This window comes from Anser anser, assembly GCF_964211835.1.
Source record: "Anser anser genome assembly, chromosome: 1".
Lineage (NCBI taxonomy): Eukaryota > Metazoa > Chordata > Aves > Anseriformes > Anatidae > Anser > Anser anser.
In genome coordinates this window covers 11,635,379-11,653,172 of record NC_139720.1, presented here as the reverse complement: position 1 = coordinate 11,653,172, position 17,794 = coordinate 11,635,379, and the positions used below count along the sequence as shown (strand labels likewise).

At 37.6% G+C, this 17,794-nt stretch overlaps 1 protein-coding gene across 3 annotated transcripts in view; it reads right to left on the bottom strand.

The window, feature by feature from the left end:
- Positions 1–17,146, bottom strand: part of GNAT3 (G protein subunit alpha transducin 3) — a 35,284-nt gene extending 18,138 nt beyond the window's left edge. For 2 of the 3 annotated variants that reach the window (XM_083807648.1, XM_083807650.1), the window contains exons 1-2: positions 10,899–11,387; positions 3,416–3,458 (exon numbers count right to left, since the gene is read on the bottom strand). In XM_083807648.1, coding sequence (XP_083663774.1) covers positions 3,416–3,458; positions 10,899–11,016 — 161 coding nt within the window. In that variant the 5' untranslated portion in view covers positions 11,017–11,387. Of the gene's footprint in view, positions 1–3,415; positions 3,459–10,898; positions 11,388–12,647; positions 12,674–16,359 lie in introns of those variants that run through there. The other variant, XM_083807649.1, reaches the window with a different exon arrangement.
- Positions 17,147–17,794: the final 648 nt, after the last annotated feature.

The window sequence follows — 17,794 nt, the reverse complement described above, 5'->3', positions numbered from 1 at the left end:
TGTGGAAAGAATGAAAACTTCATCTATTTTGGTGTAGCGTACTCTCAGTGAGCAGACAGCAAGCTGCTTTGGCTACTTCTAGAACCAACACTATTCTTCCTCACTTCAGTTCTTCAGAGGTGAAGGCCAGGTTATTAAATAACTAATTCCTACACCAACCCCCCAACCTTGCCAGAGATACAGTCTTAACAGAGCTATACAAGCCAAAATGGGTGATATGAAAGAATCTGACAGTCTAGCCCAGAATGAGTACAGGTGTGTGTCTTGGGGACACTTTCCCTGCAAGGGGAGAAGTCAGTCCTGTCAGAAAATAGTTCACTTGCACACACACAAGCTAGATCATAAATGAATGCTCAAGAATCATAACATGTCAAGAATCGTAACATATGGACAGCACAGAATTCAAAAGTTCTGTACTTGCATCTGTAGCATTGTAAGAGAAAACAGTTCTCTTAAGTGTTTTCACAACCACTTTTTGAACAGGCAAATCTATAAACTCTATTTCATTTTTTTTTTTTTAAATGTTGATTTCAGCACTAATCTACAAGATTCAAAGGAATCCTACTAAAATTGTAAGAAAAATAAAGAGGAGCTGTGTTATGCAGGCTGGCATACTGGTGGACATTTTTCTACCAGCACCTGAGGTATCCGTGCATCCCTATGTCAAAATGGTGATTTAAATGAAATAGGAAGACTTATTGAGAGGGGAGATATATTTACTCCGATCACCTAGAACATATTGCACAGGATGGCATCCAAGTGGGTTTTGAATATCTCCAGAGAAGGAGAGTCCACAACCTCTCTGGGCAACTTGTTCCAGTGCTCGGTCACCCTCACTGTACAGAAGAGTCCTCTTATATTCAGCCAGAACTTCTTATATAGCAAACCATGACAAGATGTGATGTACTTGAATAGACGGACAGTGTGGTTACCCCATGAAGAACATGAGCTTTGTTTGACTACTTTGAGTGTCTTACAGCAGTGTCCAAAACAGGGTATGTGGAGAAGATAAGCTTTTTGCCTGTGGCTGGAAAATCGGGGTTAAGAGTAAAGATAAAGCCTTAATGTAGTCCCTAGATGACTATTGTATATGTTGTTTTCATGTTTTCCCTTTGAAGAACAAAGAGAGGAAGAACATATAAGATCCTGAAATAAAACTAGATTCTGTAATTACAGAACAAAATTTGTTTTTGCTCAAGGCTTTTTTGTGCCACTCTCTAACCCCCTTTTTTAAAAAAATATATATTTATGTCTTCTGGCAGAAGAGATGCTAGCCAGCCTGTTAAATCAGTAGTGAATTTTGCTACATTTATTAAACATTGGTCATTCTTAAGAGCGGATTGTAAAACAGGCTAACATCTTGTGTGGTTAGAAGGAGCTTTCTATCAAATGGAAAATTTAGTTCTCTAACACTCCTTGGAAAAGAAAAAAAACCAACAAAATAAACAAACAAACAAATCCAACCTGTAAATAAGTGGAGGATGCTAAAGCTGTGAGTTGTTTTACCAGTCATAATACCTAGAATATGTTTTTATTGGAGGAAAAAGTTCAGGCAGGAGGCTTTGATTTAGTCTCTACTGGCTTGATGAATTACCAAATATTTTGTTTCTTGCTTTTTATTTCCCGAACTTCTACAATTCTGAGTGTTATAAAGTAGATTTATACTTCTAATTCAAGGCATAGCAGAGAAATACTCAGCTTGGATTAAACAAATTAGCTCACACATTGGAATTGAGATAGTCAGAAGCACAGAGCTCCAGATTTATTTATTTTTTTTTAGTTGTCCCTCTTAAACATCCTAGCCTTTTTAGGCCTTGCACCATATCTATATTTGGAGCATCACAAGACATTGTGCAAAGCTAAGTGGAAGGATTCAACTTTGATTGAAATCTTCAGTCTGGAAAGAATGAGGTTTATGAATTAGAAAATTATAGTAATAGGAGTAAAATAACCCTGATTTTAGTGTGAATTTGTATTTTTATCAGTCTTCTCTGGAAAATGTTATACTTCACTGAAAAAAATATAGATATTTCTTTTTTACTGTCTAATTTCCCTTTTTAGAAAAAAAAAACTGGTTATGACATAAAGTTGACATTTTGTATGAAAAGTGATAATTTTCTTTAACATTTTCCTGGGAAAACAATTCACATTTGTGCTCAGGTTGACAGCTCATGTATACACGTGGCTTTAAAGATAACTCAGCTTTGCCACTTCCTGCTCCCTCCTTGAAGTTGTTTAGGGTTATCAGCCTTCTTATAGTGTTTAATTCAGAGGAACATATCTAATCTGCTCATACTTGGTGAAGCTTTCAGCAAAATACATTTCAATCGTTTACTGTGTAGTGGATATCTCCTGATTGAAACTCAAAAGAGAAATAAAGTTATCCACCACTGAACTGGAACAAAACAAACAATCAAACCAAAAAATAGAGAAATATTTGATGGATAGTACTGAATCTGTCTTGTTAGAAAATAAGCTGCTTATGTAGTAGAAAATTACTTTTATGATATGACATTTTTTACTTCACTCTTTGAAATACATAGGTGAAGGTATAAAATATTTAGGAGAACTTATATTAGAAATAATATTACTGATTTAGTAAAACACTTTTTTTTTTTTTTTTTAAACCAAGATACTAGTGCTTACAAAGTGGGATCATATTTTAAAGTTTTGCAGTTCCTGTTTTATTTTATTTTTATTTATTTTATTTTCCCAGGACCAAGAATGACCTACAGAACCCAGTTTGAAGGAAGGAAAAAAAAAAAAGTCTTGACACTACAGTTACATAATGTGAATACTTTAATATTTTCACTTGCAATACAGTGAAATTGAATGACAATGATGTGGACAAAATTAAAATTGAACAAAGGGAGATGAGGGTGTTATTAGTTAACATTGGTTCAAAAGAGATTCAGGAGAAAACTGACATGAATTAACTGGGGACTATTTACCATACTGATACCATCTCTGTTTCTCTGGTTCAGGATGGTCCCTGAATAACAGATCACCAGATATTGGCAGGGTATTTGGTGAAAGTATTACAGTGTGTTTGCATGTGTGATCTGATAATTTTCTGGAAACATCCTCCAGTAGCTACTTCAGGATATGAGATACTAGGCTAGGTGGATGTGCTATGGCCTGTTATCTTATATGGTCTCACCACAGTACCGCAACTCCCACTGAAGCCAAAGAGGAAGCTTCAGTAAAGGGTCGGACAGGTGCATGATTTGATTAGACAATACAGCTGTGTGTCTTAGTCACTTTGTATTTTTGTTTATGTGCCTGAATGAGGACTTGATTTTAATGATGTTTCTTTGCATTTTATTCAAATAACATAAATATTGCAATAAGATGTTAGATAGCTTATGCTACAAATACCATATTCAACAACTGATATGAATATTCATGTACTTACTTCATTTGCTTTACAATAGTGCTCTTTCCTGACTCTCCAGCACCTGCAGAGGGGGAATGTTCAGAAGATATGATTGATACATCAATAAGTAGCAAATATTAAAAATAACTCTCTAGAACAGAATTTGGTATTTATGAAGAGACATACAGATGGTTCAGATCCCCATTTCACTAACTGTAAACCTGCCTAGTGTCCATTCAGACTTAAAAAGAATGAAATCTTGGTGAAAATATAAATTCTAAAAGAGGGAAGGGAATTTGAAAAGAGAGGAAAGTGCAGTCAACTAAGAAAAATACAGCTTCTAATTATCAAAGAGATATTGGTCATATTTTGATTTCATCTAGTGTCTATGCTGACTTTGTAAGCCAGACCACCTAGCATATTTAAACAAGTGGAAAAGCAGAATGTCTATGTGGTTTAGCTCATGAAGCAGAGGCAGCACATGAGCAAATGTCTTGATACCGGTATATTGCCACTTCCTCTGCCCCATGGTCTTCCGCTGGAAGTGGGAAATCTGCAGAGCCTTGCAGCAGATACAGCTAGGGAATGAATTTCCAATAAATTCCCATTGCTGTCAGGGAGATATAGGCATTTGGTTGTACAGGCAATTTGCAGAACTAGGTCTTAGTTTAGGTCAGTTTAGTCAGATTAATTTGGCCTTCTTATCACATGCAAAGTGAATAATCACAACACAAGACTTTCCATTGCAAATCAGTATGAGTTTAACCCTTTTAACTTCTATCAGTGAGACTGGTGAGGAGCAGGGCTTGGCCACACCTGCCAAACACGAGCTAGATTTTAAAAGAACCTGCAAAGAAGATTTAACTTCTGTGTATGAATCCATGGGACAAGACTCATCTCTGCTCTGATTTTTGCAGATTATCATTTACCTTACTGAATACTTTTGGCAAAAGAGGAAACCTGAGGCATAGCTATTCTAACTGATGGCCCCTCAGTGAATGGAACAGATTACAGACTTTCCAAACAGATTTTGTAAAGCTAATAACATTTAAATGACAGAGATTAATTTACTCAATTGAATCACAACAGACAGCAAACCATATGCAAAACATTTTCTGAAGCTCACAATGTGAATGGCAGAAAGTGCGAGAGGAAAACATCAAGCCCATGCAAAATGAGCTGATGCTGCCATCTGCCACAGTTTGGACAAAATGCAAATTTGCTTTAGATCACTTTTTATCCCCTCAGTTCCCCTCTGAAGAACTTGGTAAAGCCCTGCCAGGGAAGCAGCATTGCTAAACTTTTTTTGTAGGGAAGAGAGCAAACAGTTCTGGGAATTCCTGCATCCACCTCATGGAAAGATGCCAGGAAGCATAATACAGAAATGAACCTCTCTTCCAGATTTGGAAGACAAGGTTAAAATAGAGTAGGAATCATAATTTATCTCTTATGGGTGTATTTCTCTACCTCTGCTCATCTCTAATTTATGACCCAGTAATGCCTTTATCTAAACAACAGATGACTCATAGACTTTGGCTTCTCTCTGGAGTATTGTGTTAATCATAGCAGCAGTTGTACTACAGGAAACAAGTCAGAAACAATTTACTTTGCACCTGCTTCCCTTCTTTCTTCCCCCTCCTGTGCAGCCTGCTTTTCTGGCCCGAGCCCTTAGGACAGGAGAGCAGGGCCACAGCTGCATTTCTAACCACCACAGAATCCTGCTCATGCAAATGGCAGCAAAAGAACCATGGAAGCCCTCGCAAGACTGAAGGGGGAGCTGAGGGCAGCTTCACTTTAGGAGGCAGTGAAGAGGGAAATTATAATCTAGCCCAAATTTTCTGCATAAAAGACTGGAGTTTAGGCCAAAGTCAGTCTTGTTCTAAAGCTTGGAAAGTTTAATTGGCTTTTAAACTATTCTCTGTCTCTGTGAAGATTTGTGTCTCTGCCTGACAGGGACCTCATAAAACATGCTATAGCCTGTATTTTGCATTTCACGTTCTTATGATCTAGTTTTTATTCAAATTTACCTTCGATTTCCATATCTTTATTTGTACGCCAAGTTTCCTTGAGGTGGATAAAGGCATGGAAAATAAAGGCACGGAAATCTCTGTTAGTGCCTGGAATTCTGGGCCAGTTCCTGAGAGATGAAAATTATTTCACAGTGTACCAGGGCATGCTACATCCACCTTCAGCACTGTGCTGGACGAAGGGCAGTTCGGCAGACCGTAAACTGCCTCTCATCTTGGTTGGGGTATTTTCAACTCGACTTCCCAACATCCACGCCATTTCTGTTTCAGGACACATTGAGGCTTCAGAGAAGCCTCGAGAAGTGCAGTGAGCGTGGCATAGCTGCAGGCAAGGATCTGCAAAGGAGCCACACCCAGAGACATCACTTGAATTGCCCCTCTGCTATGGGATGGCCCAGCCTCTACAGTACAGACTACAAAGGTCTATAGACAGAGCAGGAACAGAGAAAAAAACTGGAGGTGCCTTGAAAGTCAGTGAGAACTGATTGAATTCAAAGGAGAGCAGAACGCAAGACCTCAGCTGTAACTTGACTCCACTACTTTCCCAAGCAGAATTTCACAGAATCACAACATGGTTGAGATTGGAATAGACATTTGGAGGCCATCTTGTCCCTGGTCAAGCAAGGCCATGCAGAACTGGTTACCCAGGACCATATCCAAATGGCTTTTGAAGATCTCCAAGGAGGGAGACCACACAACCTCTCTGGGCAACCTGTGCCAGTACTCTGTCACTTACACAGCACCGAAGTGCTTCCTGACGTTCAGGAGGAACCTCTTGTGTTCTAGTCTGTGCCCATTGCCTCTTGTCCTGTCCCTGGGCACCACTGAAAAGAGTGTGGCTCTGTCCGCTTTGCACCCTCCCTTCAGGTATTTATCCACATTGATAAGATCCCCTGAGCCTCCTCTTCTCCATGCTGAACAGTCCCAGGTCCCTCAGCCTTTCCTTAGAGTAGGGGTGCTCCAGTCCCTTCACCATCGTGGTGGCCATATGTTGAACTCCTTTCAGTATGCTCAGATCTCTTCTGTACTGGAGGGCCTAGAACTGGACACAGTACTCCAGATGTGGTCGTATCAGTGCTAAGTAGAGCAGAAGCATCACCTCCCTCAACCTGCTGCCAATACTCTGCCTAATGCAGTCCAGGATATGGTTAGCTTTTGCAGCAAGGGCTCATTGCTGACTTATGTTCAACGTGGTGCCCACCAGGACCCCCAAGGTCCTTTTCTGCTTTCCACCTTGGTGACCCTCAACATATACTCGAGCCTGGAGTTGTTCCTCTCCCAGTGCAGGATTCTGCATTTCTTCGTCTTGAACCTCATGAGGCTCCTATCAGGCCATTTTTCCATCTGTCCAAGTCCCACTGGAAGGTAGCACAACCCAATGGTATATCAGCCACTCACCTCAGTTTTTGTGTCATAAAAAATATTGCTGAGGGTATACTCTGTGTCATTGTCCAGATCATTAATGAAGACATTAAGATTTGTTTGAATATTTGTGGATACAGGGGAGAGCACAAGTCCCGTTCACAATTAACATCTGTTGAGTCATAAAAGAAGTTGTTTGTTTGTTTGTTTGTTTAATATATTGCATTGCTTTGTGTATCAGAAAAAATAGCTATTATCTCTTTACAGTTATTATTTATGTGATAATAAAGGTTTAATTTAGGAAATTTTCCATAAGGACAGGTAAAAAAAAAAAAAAAATACTGCTGCCTGAATATTTTGAAACTTGCCACAACTGACTCTCATGTAATACTTGAAAAAATAAAACAAAACCCTAAGCTCTGAGTGCCATCAACAAGGCTCATGCAGAGGTGTGAAACCTCTGGAAACATTGAAGTAGGCTGGAAATCATATCTTTCCAGTCCTCTTACCAAACTGAACTTACTTTCTCCACAGGAGAGACAAACTAGAAAAAAAAAACAAAACAAAACAGGTGCTTTATTAACCCTGTGCCCTCTTGAGAGAATAAGGTCCTTAAGTTTCTCCCCTGCTCCTCCAGAAACAAACAAACAAACAAACAAAAATAAAACAAACAAAACAAAACAAAAACCACACCACTGCCTTTCAGTCAGCGGGGTTATTCAGCTGTCTTTACTTTCAACGTCTTTGTTTTCAGTGAAGGTGTTAATAGCAATAATTTAAGCCTTGCCTCATAACTATGGCAATTGAACTGGATTTGACTCATTTAATGGATTTTAAATGTCTACACTGCAAACCTCTATGTTCAGACTCACTATCAGGTACCCGTTAGAGACAGTGGAGAAAAATATTTTCTTCTAAAACTAAAAAAAAACATATTGCTTCAATTTTGGTCACCCTGAAGTAGGTGCTTAAATTAAATTAGATATTCTAAAAATGAGTTTTTCTCAGTGAGATGGGGGTGACCAGCTCTGATGTGGGTGAGTTGTAATCTGCCACTGGAAACTGCATACAATGAGGTCATCAATTACTAAAGTTAAAAGTTGTAATGATTATCTAAACTGAAGTTCTTATTTCTATGAAATGTCATTGTTCCTACAGTACTGTGAGCATCAGCTGTTCTGGTGGCGTTTCAAATGTGCATTGTACTTTACCTGTAGGCTGGCCTCCTACAAAGTACATACAAGATGTGGCTGTATTTATCACCTGATACAAAAGAAATAATATTTTCACGCTGGAGTTTGTTCCAGACTCATAAAAAGATATGAATTTTGGAAGTATAAATATTCAAGGACTAGATTTCTGGAGAAGGATGACCTTGACAGCACAGGAGCACCTAGCACAAAGGTCTGAACCTTCCTGGCTCTGGGGCAACTTCTGAAGAAAATGAGGAAGGGACATTGTTTTCCTCCTCTCCTTGTGCATGTTCTATAAACTACAAATTATCAGCTCTGTACCAAGAAAGTGTTTGCCTAGGTCATGGAACTTAATGTAAAGAAATGTGGTAATGTGGTGTCTTTAGTTTCTGTATATAATTTAATTTTTGTAAAGTGACCTGTTGGAGGACACAGACAGACCAGACTAGATATTAAAAACTCCTCTCAGGAAATGGTCAGAATGCTTTTTGTTTGTTTGTTTGTTTGTTTGTTTTTTTCCCCTTCTTCACATTTTAAAGGTAACAGCAATAGTGATGACACTGAAAAACATATGAAATATATGTACAACCTTTTTCCAAATATATATATATATGCCAGTCTGCCTACTGCAAAATAAACAATGGTGATACCTGGACCATAACATAGAGGCAATGTGTGGTCAAAATGAACAGAAATCTAGGGCTAGGATAAGACTAGTCTTATCAGTTCGAATGGTGGTACCCTTAAATTATGAAGTGTAAGAACTGAATCATTTTCTGAGATCACCTTGGAGGTATAGAAATATCAGAATAATCTAAAATCTTAAATAAAATAAAATAATCCAGCCTTGAACCCAGATCTGGATAGTGGATTTATTTTGTCCTACCTGGCCATTTCACTGGTTGACCGTAGAAAGATCTATATGATGCCCCATATACACATTGCTTCAGCAGCTGTGATTCCAAATGTTGAACAAACACTTTCACTCTAGCTGTGTACTAAGTTCAAAACAGACTTTATTCACCTCTTTTTTTTTTTTTAAAGAAGAAATAAATTAATTTTATTTTTTTTTCCCTGTAACATTTTTTGTTTGGTTCCTTGTGTTCTATATCATAAGTACCCTAGGAGAAAAGCTTTCCAAAACACCACCCACTGACATAGCTTGAATAAAAGCAGATAAAATAGAAATATATGCTATAGAGAAGAGTTCATCAAGTTTTGGTGATTGTCTTGTTTCATGAAAAGAGAGTTTGAATAGTTGATGAGGCTGAAATATGCTAAAGTTAAACTAAATAGAAATCTTTTTCATGTAGCTTGCAATTCATCTCAAAACATTTTACTAAAAGTATCTTAAGACTGAGATACTAATAGTGTCAGAAAAAGATTAATTTTATCCATTGGGAAACATTCTAAGTTAATGCTCTAAATACTAAATACATACATATTTTCTGGGAGGAGTGATTTATTTTGTGTCCTGGTGTAAGACAACCTGCAGTATGAGAGCTAGGACATGAAGGTTTGAAGATAAAAGTATATCATCAAACTGCTTATCTCATAAATTTCTCTTTATTCTCTAAATTCCTCTTAAAGGTTTTCTTACATCTTCCTCATGGATCAGTTTTGGTCAGAGACAGGATTCTGGAAAGACGGACTCTGGTTCTAACTCAATTTGCCAGTTTATTTTCTTAAGAATATATAGAAATTATTGAAACTTTATGAAAGTTTAAATGAAAATATTATTGTCTTTTTCACCAACTTAAGGTTGTCTCAGCAGGAGCAATAATTTCTATTAATGTAGCACAGAAAATCTTCATATTCTCTACTGATTTCTAAAACTTTGTAAATTGCAATCTGAATACTGATAGTACTTAAACTGTGTCAAACTGTTATTTTCCTGTAATCATTTGAGAAACCTGCATGCTGGTCTTTTTCCTGTATTTATTATTTATAATGGACAGATTCTCAGCAGGCATAAATAGATATTTTGCATAAGATACAAATAGAATTAATCTGATTTACTTTATGTGAGAGATCTAGCTCAGGCTGAATAAATCTCAGTTTAACAGCATTTGTAAACCTTGTGGTTACAATGAAAAAAAAATTAGAAAAAAATGAATGATAAGAGGCTATTTTTCTATTCATTTGGTATAACCAATGTAAACTCTCATAGTATAATAGTAGAAGAAAGGTATTAAGATACTAGTAGTGTTATTGTGCTCTTGGATATTTCTAGCAGGCTAAGCAGTAACATGGGGAAAAAAAAATAAAGCTGCATCAAGAAAAATATCATCTTTCATTTGCTATTACACACACTGTGAATAAATTGTTCATAATGTGGATTAGAAGTAGTAGTCTGTGAGAATATTCATCTCTACTCATTTCACTACGTTCTGTTCTTCTATTTACAGTATCATTTTTATACATAAAAACAAAGAAAGAAAGAAACAAACAAAAAACACTCACCACATAAGTTTTTATGTAAAAGAATGAAGTGCAATGGTTTGGAAAATAAGCAATTTCTATTTCAATATCTGGTGGCACCTGGGAATTTTCTACTTAACCAATTATCTAACTTAATCCTCCTGCAAATGAATGCATATAGAATCGTAAAAAAATCTGTTCTACTTTCTGCATATGTAAACATCAGAACAGTTATTCTAACAGTAGGTTCTCATTTCTCAAACCTTTCTATGCTCAAGGATTTGTAAAATTTAAAATTGAATCCATTTAGTTACATAGTCATTTTCAGCTCATTCCACATGTCTTAATTGCTTGCTTCATGTGTGTCCACAACCAGAAAACACTTTATATATGTGCTGCAGGACTATTTTCTGTGAGTAAAATAGTAAAGGCAGGGAAATCCACTGTTCTGAAATGTAATTGTAGAGCAAAATAACACCTCATTGGAAAAATATTATCAACAATTTTTATTCTATTTACCCAACAGGAGTAGTTTGACTGTCCTGGCTTCCCTCTCTGCATCTTCCTGGAGTTTCTTTTCCAGCTCTCTGGATCTCCTGGCTGACTCCTTGCTCTCAGAACTGGCTCCACTGCCCATCTTGAGGTGGTCACAATCCTCTCTTTGTGCCAACTGATTTACTTCTATGTAGACTAGTTGTTTAATTCAGGACAACAGACTGTGCTTTGAGGAAATCTAAGAATCCTGAACACCTCTGTGTTCAGCCTTCAAATCAAATAGTTCCTTCTCACATGTCATATGATCCGGAGATGCTACAGTCAAGGATTTACATAGGGACATGAAGTGTACTGTTATGATGTCAAAGAACTAAAATGATCTATTCAAAAGCAAAATCAAGGTCTAGATAGTTCTTTATCCATGGCCAGACAGTGTCCAGCCTCACACATTTTAAAGAAATATGAAGAATGTCTTGAAACAATAAAAACAGAAATAATTCAGCTAAAGGAAAAAAAAATGTGAATAAGTGCTTATGTTTTGAAGCCAAGAAAGGTTTATATGTCTTTGAAGCATTTCAATAATTTATTTTTCATCTTTCTCAGTGGTTATAACCCTAAATTTCAGTATTCTTTATTTAAAACTAACCTAATTTGGATTTGTATTGAAGACATTTTTTTTTTGAATTATTAATTATCTTGCAGAATGTTTGATACATTTTCATATTATGGCAAGTTCATTTGTTTTCTTGTAATGATAATAAGTACTTCAATGCAGTTTGTAACAGCTTTGTTATACTTTTCCGTGGTAATTCCTTAATAACTGCCACAGTCCTTTTCCATTTCTTTATGATTTTACTATCAGTTTCAGCTGAAAGTACCACACTTTCTTTGTGTAAGACGGGAAAGAGGTCAGATTCTCCTTACTGATGTAATTATTTTGTCTTAGTTTCTTCACAATGCAATAGCAATATAGAAATATTTTATGTAATATAGTGGGCACATTACTTGGTATGTGCTGCCAGCAGTATACTGAGAAAATATATTTTGTAATCCACACCTGGTTGCAGTGGGTAAGAGTAGAATTACCATCAGGACTAAAAGATTGAAAATGGTCGTTTGCAATACTATTAATAATTGTAATGTTATACTTATTCACTTTGCACAGTATTTCAATTACATTAAATATAGAAACTTGTATAAAATTATAAAATTACTTATAAAATTACTGTATAAAATTACTATTTTACAATTATTGACTAGCAATGGTCAATAATGCTCTAACTTTCCAATGTGTAGGCTTTAGAAGGTTTAGCCCAGAAACAATGTTTAAGAGAGGTATAAGCTTACAGGTCAGTTTGAGTGATGTTAGATGTATTTTCCAGCCAGAAGAAAAATGAGGAAGAGGACCTGAAGCAAAGTATTTCACGCATCCTTCCTATAGAATAGAAACTTTCCAACAGCAGGACCCCAGATTTAACAAGAAGGCAACTAGCACTGGGTCACAAAGGTGGGAGGGAGAGGAATAAAGATGAGAAGCATTGTTAATGAGTTGTGCTCCATATGAGCAGGAGAGTGCTGTCTTCTGAGAAAAGACAGGCCCTTTGCTGTCCCAGTCCCATTTACTAGTGAGTGTCATCTCGTAAAAAGACCACACATTGCAGTAAAGATCTGAAGATGTGCTTGTTTGTCTTATGCTTCTCAGTCAGTGGAGCAAGAAGCCCTATTTTCAGTCTCCTTGCATTGCTTTGCCAGAAATGAATAACCAGTACTTACCAACAGCTGATTTTTTGCATATACATCTGCAAAGGAAGAAAATGCTCTATTTTGTTAAGCTTATATTCCTACTTTTTTTTACTCTTTAATATAGACCATAATAGCATCTTTATGCAGCTGTACTAACAACGTTTATTTAAAAAATGAAAATAAACAGCTGCAGAAGTGCTCTATCTACACCAGGTGTCTGTTTACCAGAACCATAGGCAAGTACTATGCTCTTATGGATTTCAGTGGATTTGAAAAGTAATTGTTTGAGCATTTCTGAACATTGCCAGAATTAACAAATTAACTGCTACAGTCACAAAGCGTGGAGAAGAACATCACCTCCAGATTAAGAGCCCACTTCCCTACTGAGTTGTTCAAGGCATATACTGTTATATCTCTACTCATTTTGCATTAAATTTTTACAGTATCAAACTGGAATAGTACAATGGCAAACTAGCTCCTATTCATCTGCAGTGGAAAAAAATGAATGTAAATAAATAATGGAGAAAGCTTTATATCATTTTCCCTTGGAAAGCAATGGAAAATCAAGTGTTATTCCCATAACATAAATTTTCTACCCTTTTGTTGCTGTTATGACTTTATGACTGCATACAGGAATTAACTTTATATATTAGGTGATGCAAACATGCTGCAAACAGATTGTCAATAGAAATAAAGGTAAAAACAGTTACTTCATAAACATGCATTAACAATTGTTTCATAACTGCATAAAACATGCAATAAGAATTTCTTCATAAACACGCAATAGCATGCAATTAACATCGTACCCACCTGATTTGCTTGGTTCTGCCTTCTAACTCTCAACTAAATAGTTTACTGAAAAACACAACAATCTGTTCCTATTTCTCAGGGAAATCAAAACAGATTTAGGAGAATGAAGAGGATTCTGATCTGCTTTGGATATCATCATTGTCATCATTGTTATCACTACCTATATTCTGATTGAGGAACTTTCTGCTCATGATCAAGACAGAAGCAATAGACACTGACTTACAGAGTTCAGTTGAATCTAAAATATTTTGCAATAACTTTTCTTCACCTCTTCTAGTTGCAATAACAAAAATATTGCCTCCCTGTCTCTCTTCTATTGTGTAAACCAGGTATGGTTGAAATGGAACTCACTGAAAAAGAGTAAGTCTGGAAAGCGTTCCTTTGAAATACAATCACAATTTATGAAGAATATTATGTTACTGGAGTTATTTCTAGTGATGCACTCTAGGTGGTGCTGATATATAAAGTGTACATTACAAGCATTTTGTAGCTACTATGAGAAACTATGAGACACTCTTGAAAAGAGCTTTCAGATGATCAGTTCATGGATTTGGAATTCCGGATTGTAATTCCAAATTTTGATTTTGTAACTTATATTAAAGGTGTACTGGTTTGGGATTTTTGTTTGGCATTTATATAGATTATACTCTTTAAAAACCCTTCCAATGAATTTAGGTGTTATTTTTTGTTTGTTTGTTTGTTATTTTTTGTTTTAATTTATTTTCAGTTTCTTAAAATAAACAAATAAACAACAAAACAATGAAAAAACAACCAACCTATAATCTTCCTATCTTTCTTCCAGTCAAAGAAAGAGGAATAGCTTAGGAAATTTGCAATTTCCTTTTTTTTTTTTTTTTTCCCTTTTTTTTTTTTTATTTCTATGTTTTTGCATTCAGAAACTGACCAGCTAAGGAACCTAAAGGTGCACAAGTCCATGGGACCTGATGAGATACGTCTGCTGTCCTGAGGGACCTAGTGGGTGTTGTTGCTAAGCCACTGTCCATCATATTTGGGAAGTTGTGACAGTCTGGTGAAGTTCCCACTGACTGGAAGAGGGGAAACAGAACCCCATTTTCAAGAAGGGAAAAAAGGAAGACCAGGGAACTACAGGCCAGTCAATCTCACCTCTACGCCTAGGAAGATCATAGAGCAAACCCTCCTGGAAACTATGTTAAAAAACATGAAAAATAAGGGGGCAATTGGTGACAGCCAGCATAGCTTCACTAAGGGCAGATTGTGCCTGACAAATCTGGTGGCCTTCTACAATGGGATTGCAGCATTGGTGGAGAGGCAAAGAGCAACTGATGTGATCTACCTGGACTTGTGTAAAGTATTTGACACTGTACCCCATGATATCCTTGTCTCTAAATTGGAGAGACATGGTTCTGATGGATGGACCACTCAGTGGGTAAGGAATTGCCTGCATGGTCACATTCAAAAAGTCAACGGCTCAATGTCCAGGTGATCAGTAACGAGTGGTGCTCCTCATGGGTCAGTATTAGGACTAACACTGCTTAACATCTTTGTTGGTGACATGGGCAATGGGACCAAGTGCATCCTCAGCAGTTTTGCTGATGACACCAAGTTGTGTGGTGTGGTCAACATACTGGAGGGAAGGGATGCCATCCAAAGGGACCTGGACAGGCCTGAGAGGGGGGCCTGTGCAAACCTCATGAAGTTCAACAAGGCCAAGTGCAAAGTCCTCCATCTGGGTCGGGGCAATCCCAAACACAAACACAGGCTGGGCAGAAAATGGATTGAGAGCAGCCCTGATGAGAAGGACCTGAGGGTGTTCGTTGATGAAAAGCTCAGCATGAGCCAGCAATGTGCACTTGCAGCCCAGAAAGCCAGCCATATCCTGGGCTGCATCAAAAGCAGCATGGCCAGAAGGGCAAGGCAGGTGATTTTCCCCCTCTGCTCTGGTCTTGTGAGACCCCACCTGGAGTACTGTGTTCAGCTCTGCCCCTCCGCCACCCCCCCCCCCCCCCCCCGCCAGCATTAGAAGGACATGTATGTATTAGAAGAATACAGAGGAGGGCCATGAAGATGATCAGAGGGCTGGAGCACCTCTCCTATGAAGACGGGCTGAGGGAGTTGGGGTTGTTCAACATGAAGAAGAGAAGGCTCCACAGAGACCTTATAGTACCTAGGAAGGGCCTACAGAAAAGCTGGGGAGGGACTCTTTTTCAGGAATGTAGTGATAGGACAAGGGTGAATGGCTTTAAACTGAAAGAGAGGGGATTTAGATTACATGTAAGGAAGAAATTCTTTACTCTGAGAATTCTGTTGATTCATTGGAACAGGTTGCCCAGAGAAGCCCCATCCCTGGAAGTCTTCATGGGGCTTTGAGCAACCTGATCTGGTGGGACGTGCCCTTCCAACCCAAACCATTCTATGATTCTATGATTTTAAGTATGTTCTTATTTTTGACATTTCACTGTAACTAATGTTTTCCCTTTCACCTGATAACATTTGGAGGAGTGACATGGATGGAAAAAGAGGAAGTTTTATTAAGAATAGAATTCTCTAAATATAGAAACTTCCAATACATTTCCTCCAGTATACTCTTAAATAAAGGAAGCCTGAAAAATCTTCAATACAATGCCTGTTACAATCACAGGAAGCCTTTCAGCTCTTTCAGTTGTTCTATTACTCTATTGCACATTGACCATTTCGGTAGGGAAGAAAGTTTCCCTTACACCCAAAATGCTGGCAAGTCAATCTGGACTTTCATAACTACTCTTGTGCTGTACTTCATGAGAAACCCTGCTGATAGATATTACAGATATAACAGAGGAAGTACAGAGTCTCTTTATATGCTCCCAGTCAGCACTGCTATTAGTTTAGACCCATGGCAAGCTGCATTAACGTGACACAAAGCTAGATGTTTTGAAAACTGTTTTGAAATCTGTTAAGAATCAAAGTTCATTACCTTTGGCACTTGGCCATGGTCATGTAGCTTAAGTGTTTATGGATCTGAGGTACTTTCTCCATGTAGGACTGTGTTTCACTATGTGATGTTTACAGTTTGGATTGTCGTCTTCACTGTGCAGCGTAGACACACCCATATTGCTTGACTGCAACCAGACATCCCAGGGTATTTTTTCATCTCTCAGACTTGCAAGAACAGGAATGTAAGATAGATCTGGAAGCAGTTAGTACTGTTAACTTCAAAACTGCCAATCCAGCCTAGCAGTAACAGGTAATGGGGGAGAACCTTTGGATAGTAGATTGGCTATGAAAGTCTTCTCAAGCTATCTCCCCTTGCCACTCCAATACCCTCCCAAGATATTGTGACTTAGTCATAAAAGTGAAACTGTTGAAGTTCAAGTGTGATGTGAAGCCCACATAAAACATACAAATAAGTATCTATGTCCTCTTAGGAATCATCTTCATATATCTCAAGACAAGTAGAAAATATATCAATTTCAAAACCAACTGTAGTATTGCACTGAAATATCTGACGTAGAACAAGAAAATGTATCATTTAACTGGTGGCACCTGTCAGCTTCATAATCCTGTGTTTATGGAAATAACATTAGGAGACAGAATTACTTTTGTTATTCATCATTCTGTCTCCATGATAGAAGCAGACCTTTCAGAGTCTCTGGCATCATGTTTTCTGATTTTCCCTAAAGCACTGTTGCCATTGATCCTGCCAGTGCACATACATGATGTATTTAATTGAGTTGACTCAAGTGTAGTCAGAGCTCGGACTTCCTGAGGAATCCAGAAATGCTTCTTTGGGCACACTGCTGCTATTACACACCCGTACTCAATTTGCTGTCCAGCATCCAGGTCTTTTTTGCAAAGCCACTTTCAGCTTGGATTGCTGCATCGGGTTATTCTGGTCCAGATACAGGAATTGTCATTTTCCCTTGAACTTTGTGAGGTTCACACTGGTCCATTCCTCTAGCTCATTGAAGTCTGTCCAAAAGGCAGCCTTGCCCCGTAACATACCAATCACTAATAAACACTGTTCAGTTAATGTTAAGTAAGTTAACCCAGAGCAGTACGCAGGCACACTTGCAATTCAGTGTTTGGACAACAGAACTATTTCCTACTGGAAAAAGTTAACAAGTTGATCGAGTGTTTTCAAGCATATTTTTCAGAAATTAAAATATCTCTAACACAACTGTTTTAGTAGAATCGCATGTGTAACAGGACGTAACTGAACATAGTGTTCTAGATAATGTCCTGGATGTTTTCATGATGAGCTATCATCTGTATTTTCCATGCTATTCAAAACAGCTGTAGTAAAGCAAGGTTAATTAATATCCTGATAACTGGTAAGAAATCATGGATCTGATTAATCTCACTTGAGACCATTATTATCTATTTCTCGAAGCTTCTTTGTGTTGGTTTAT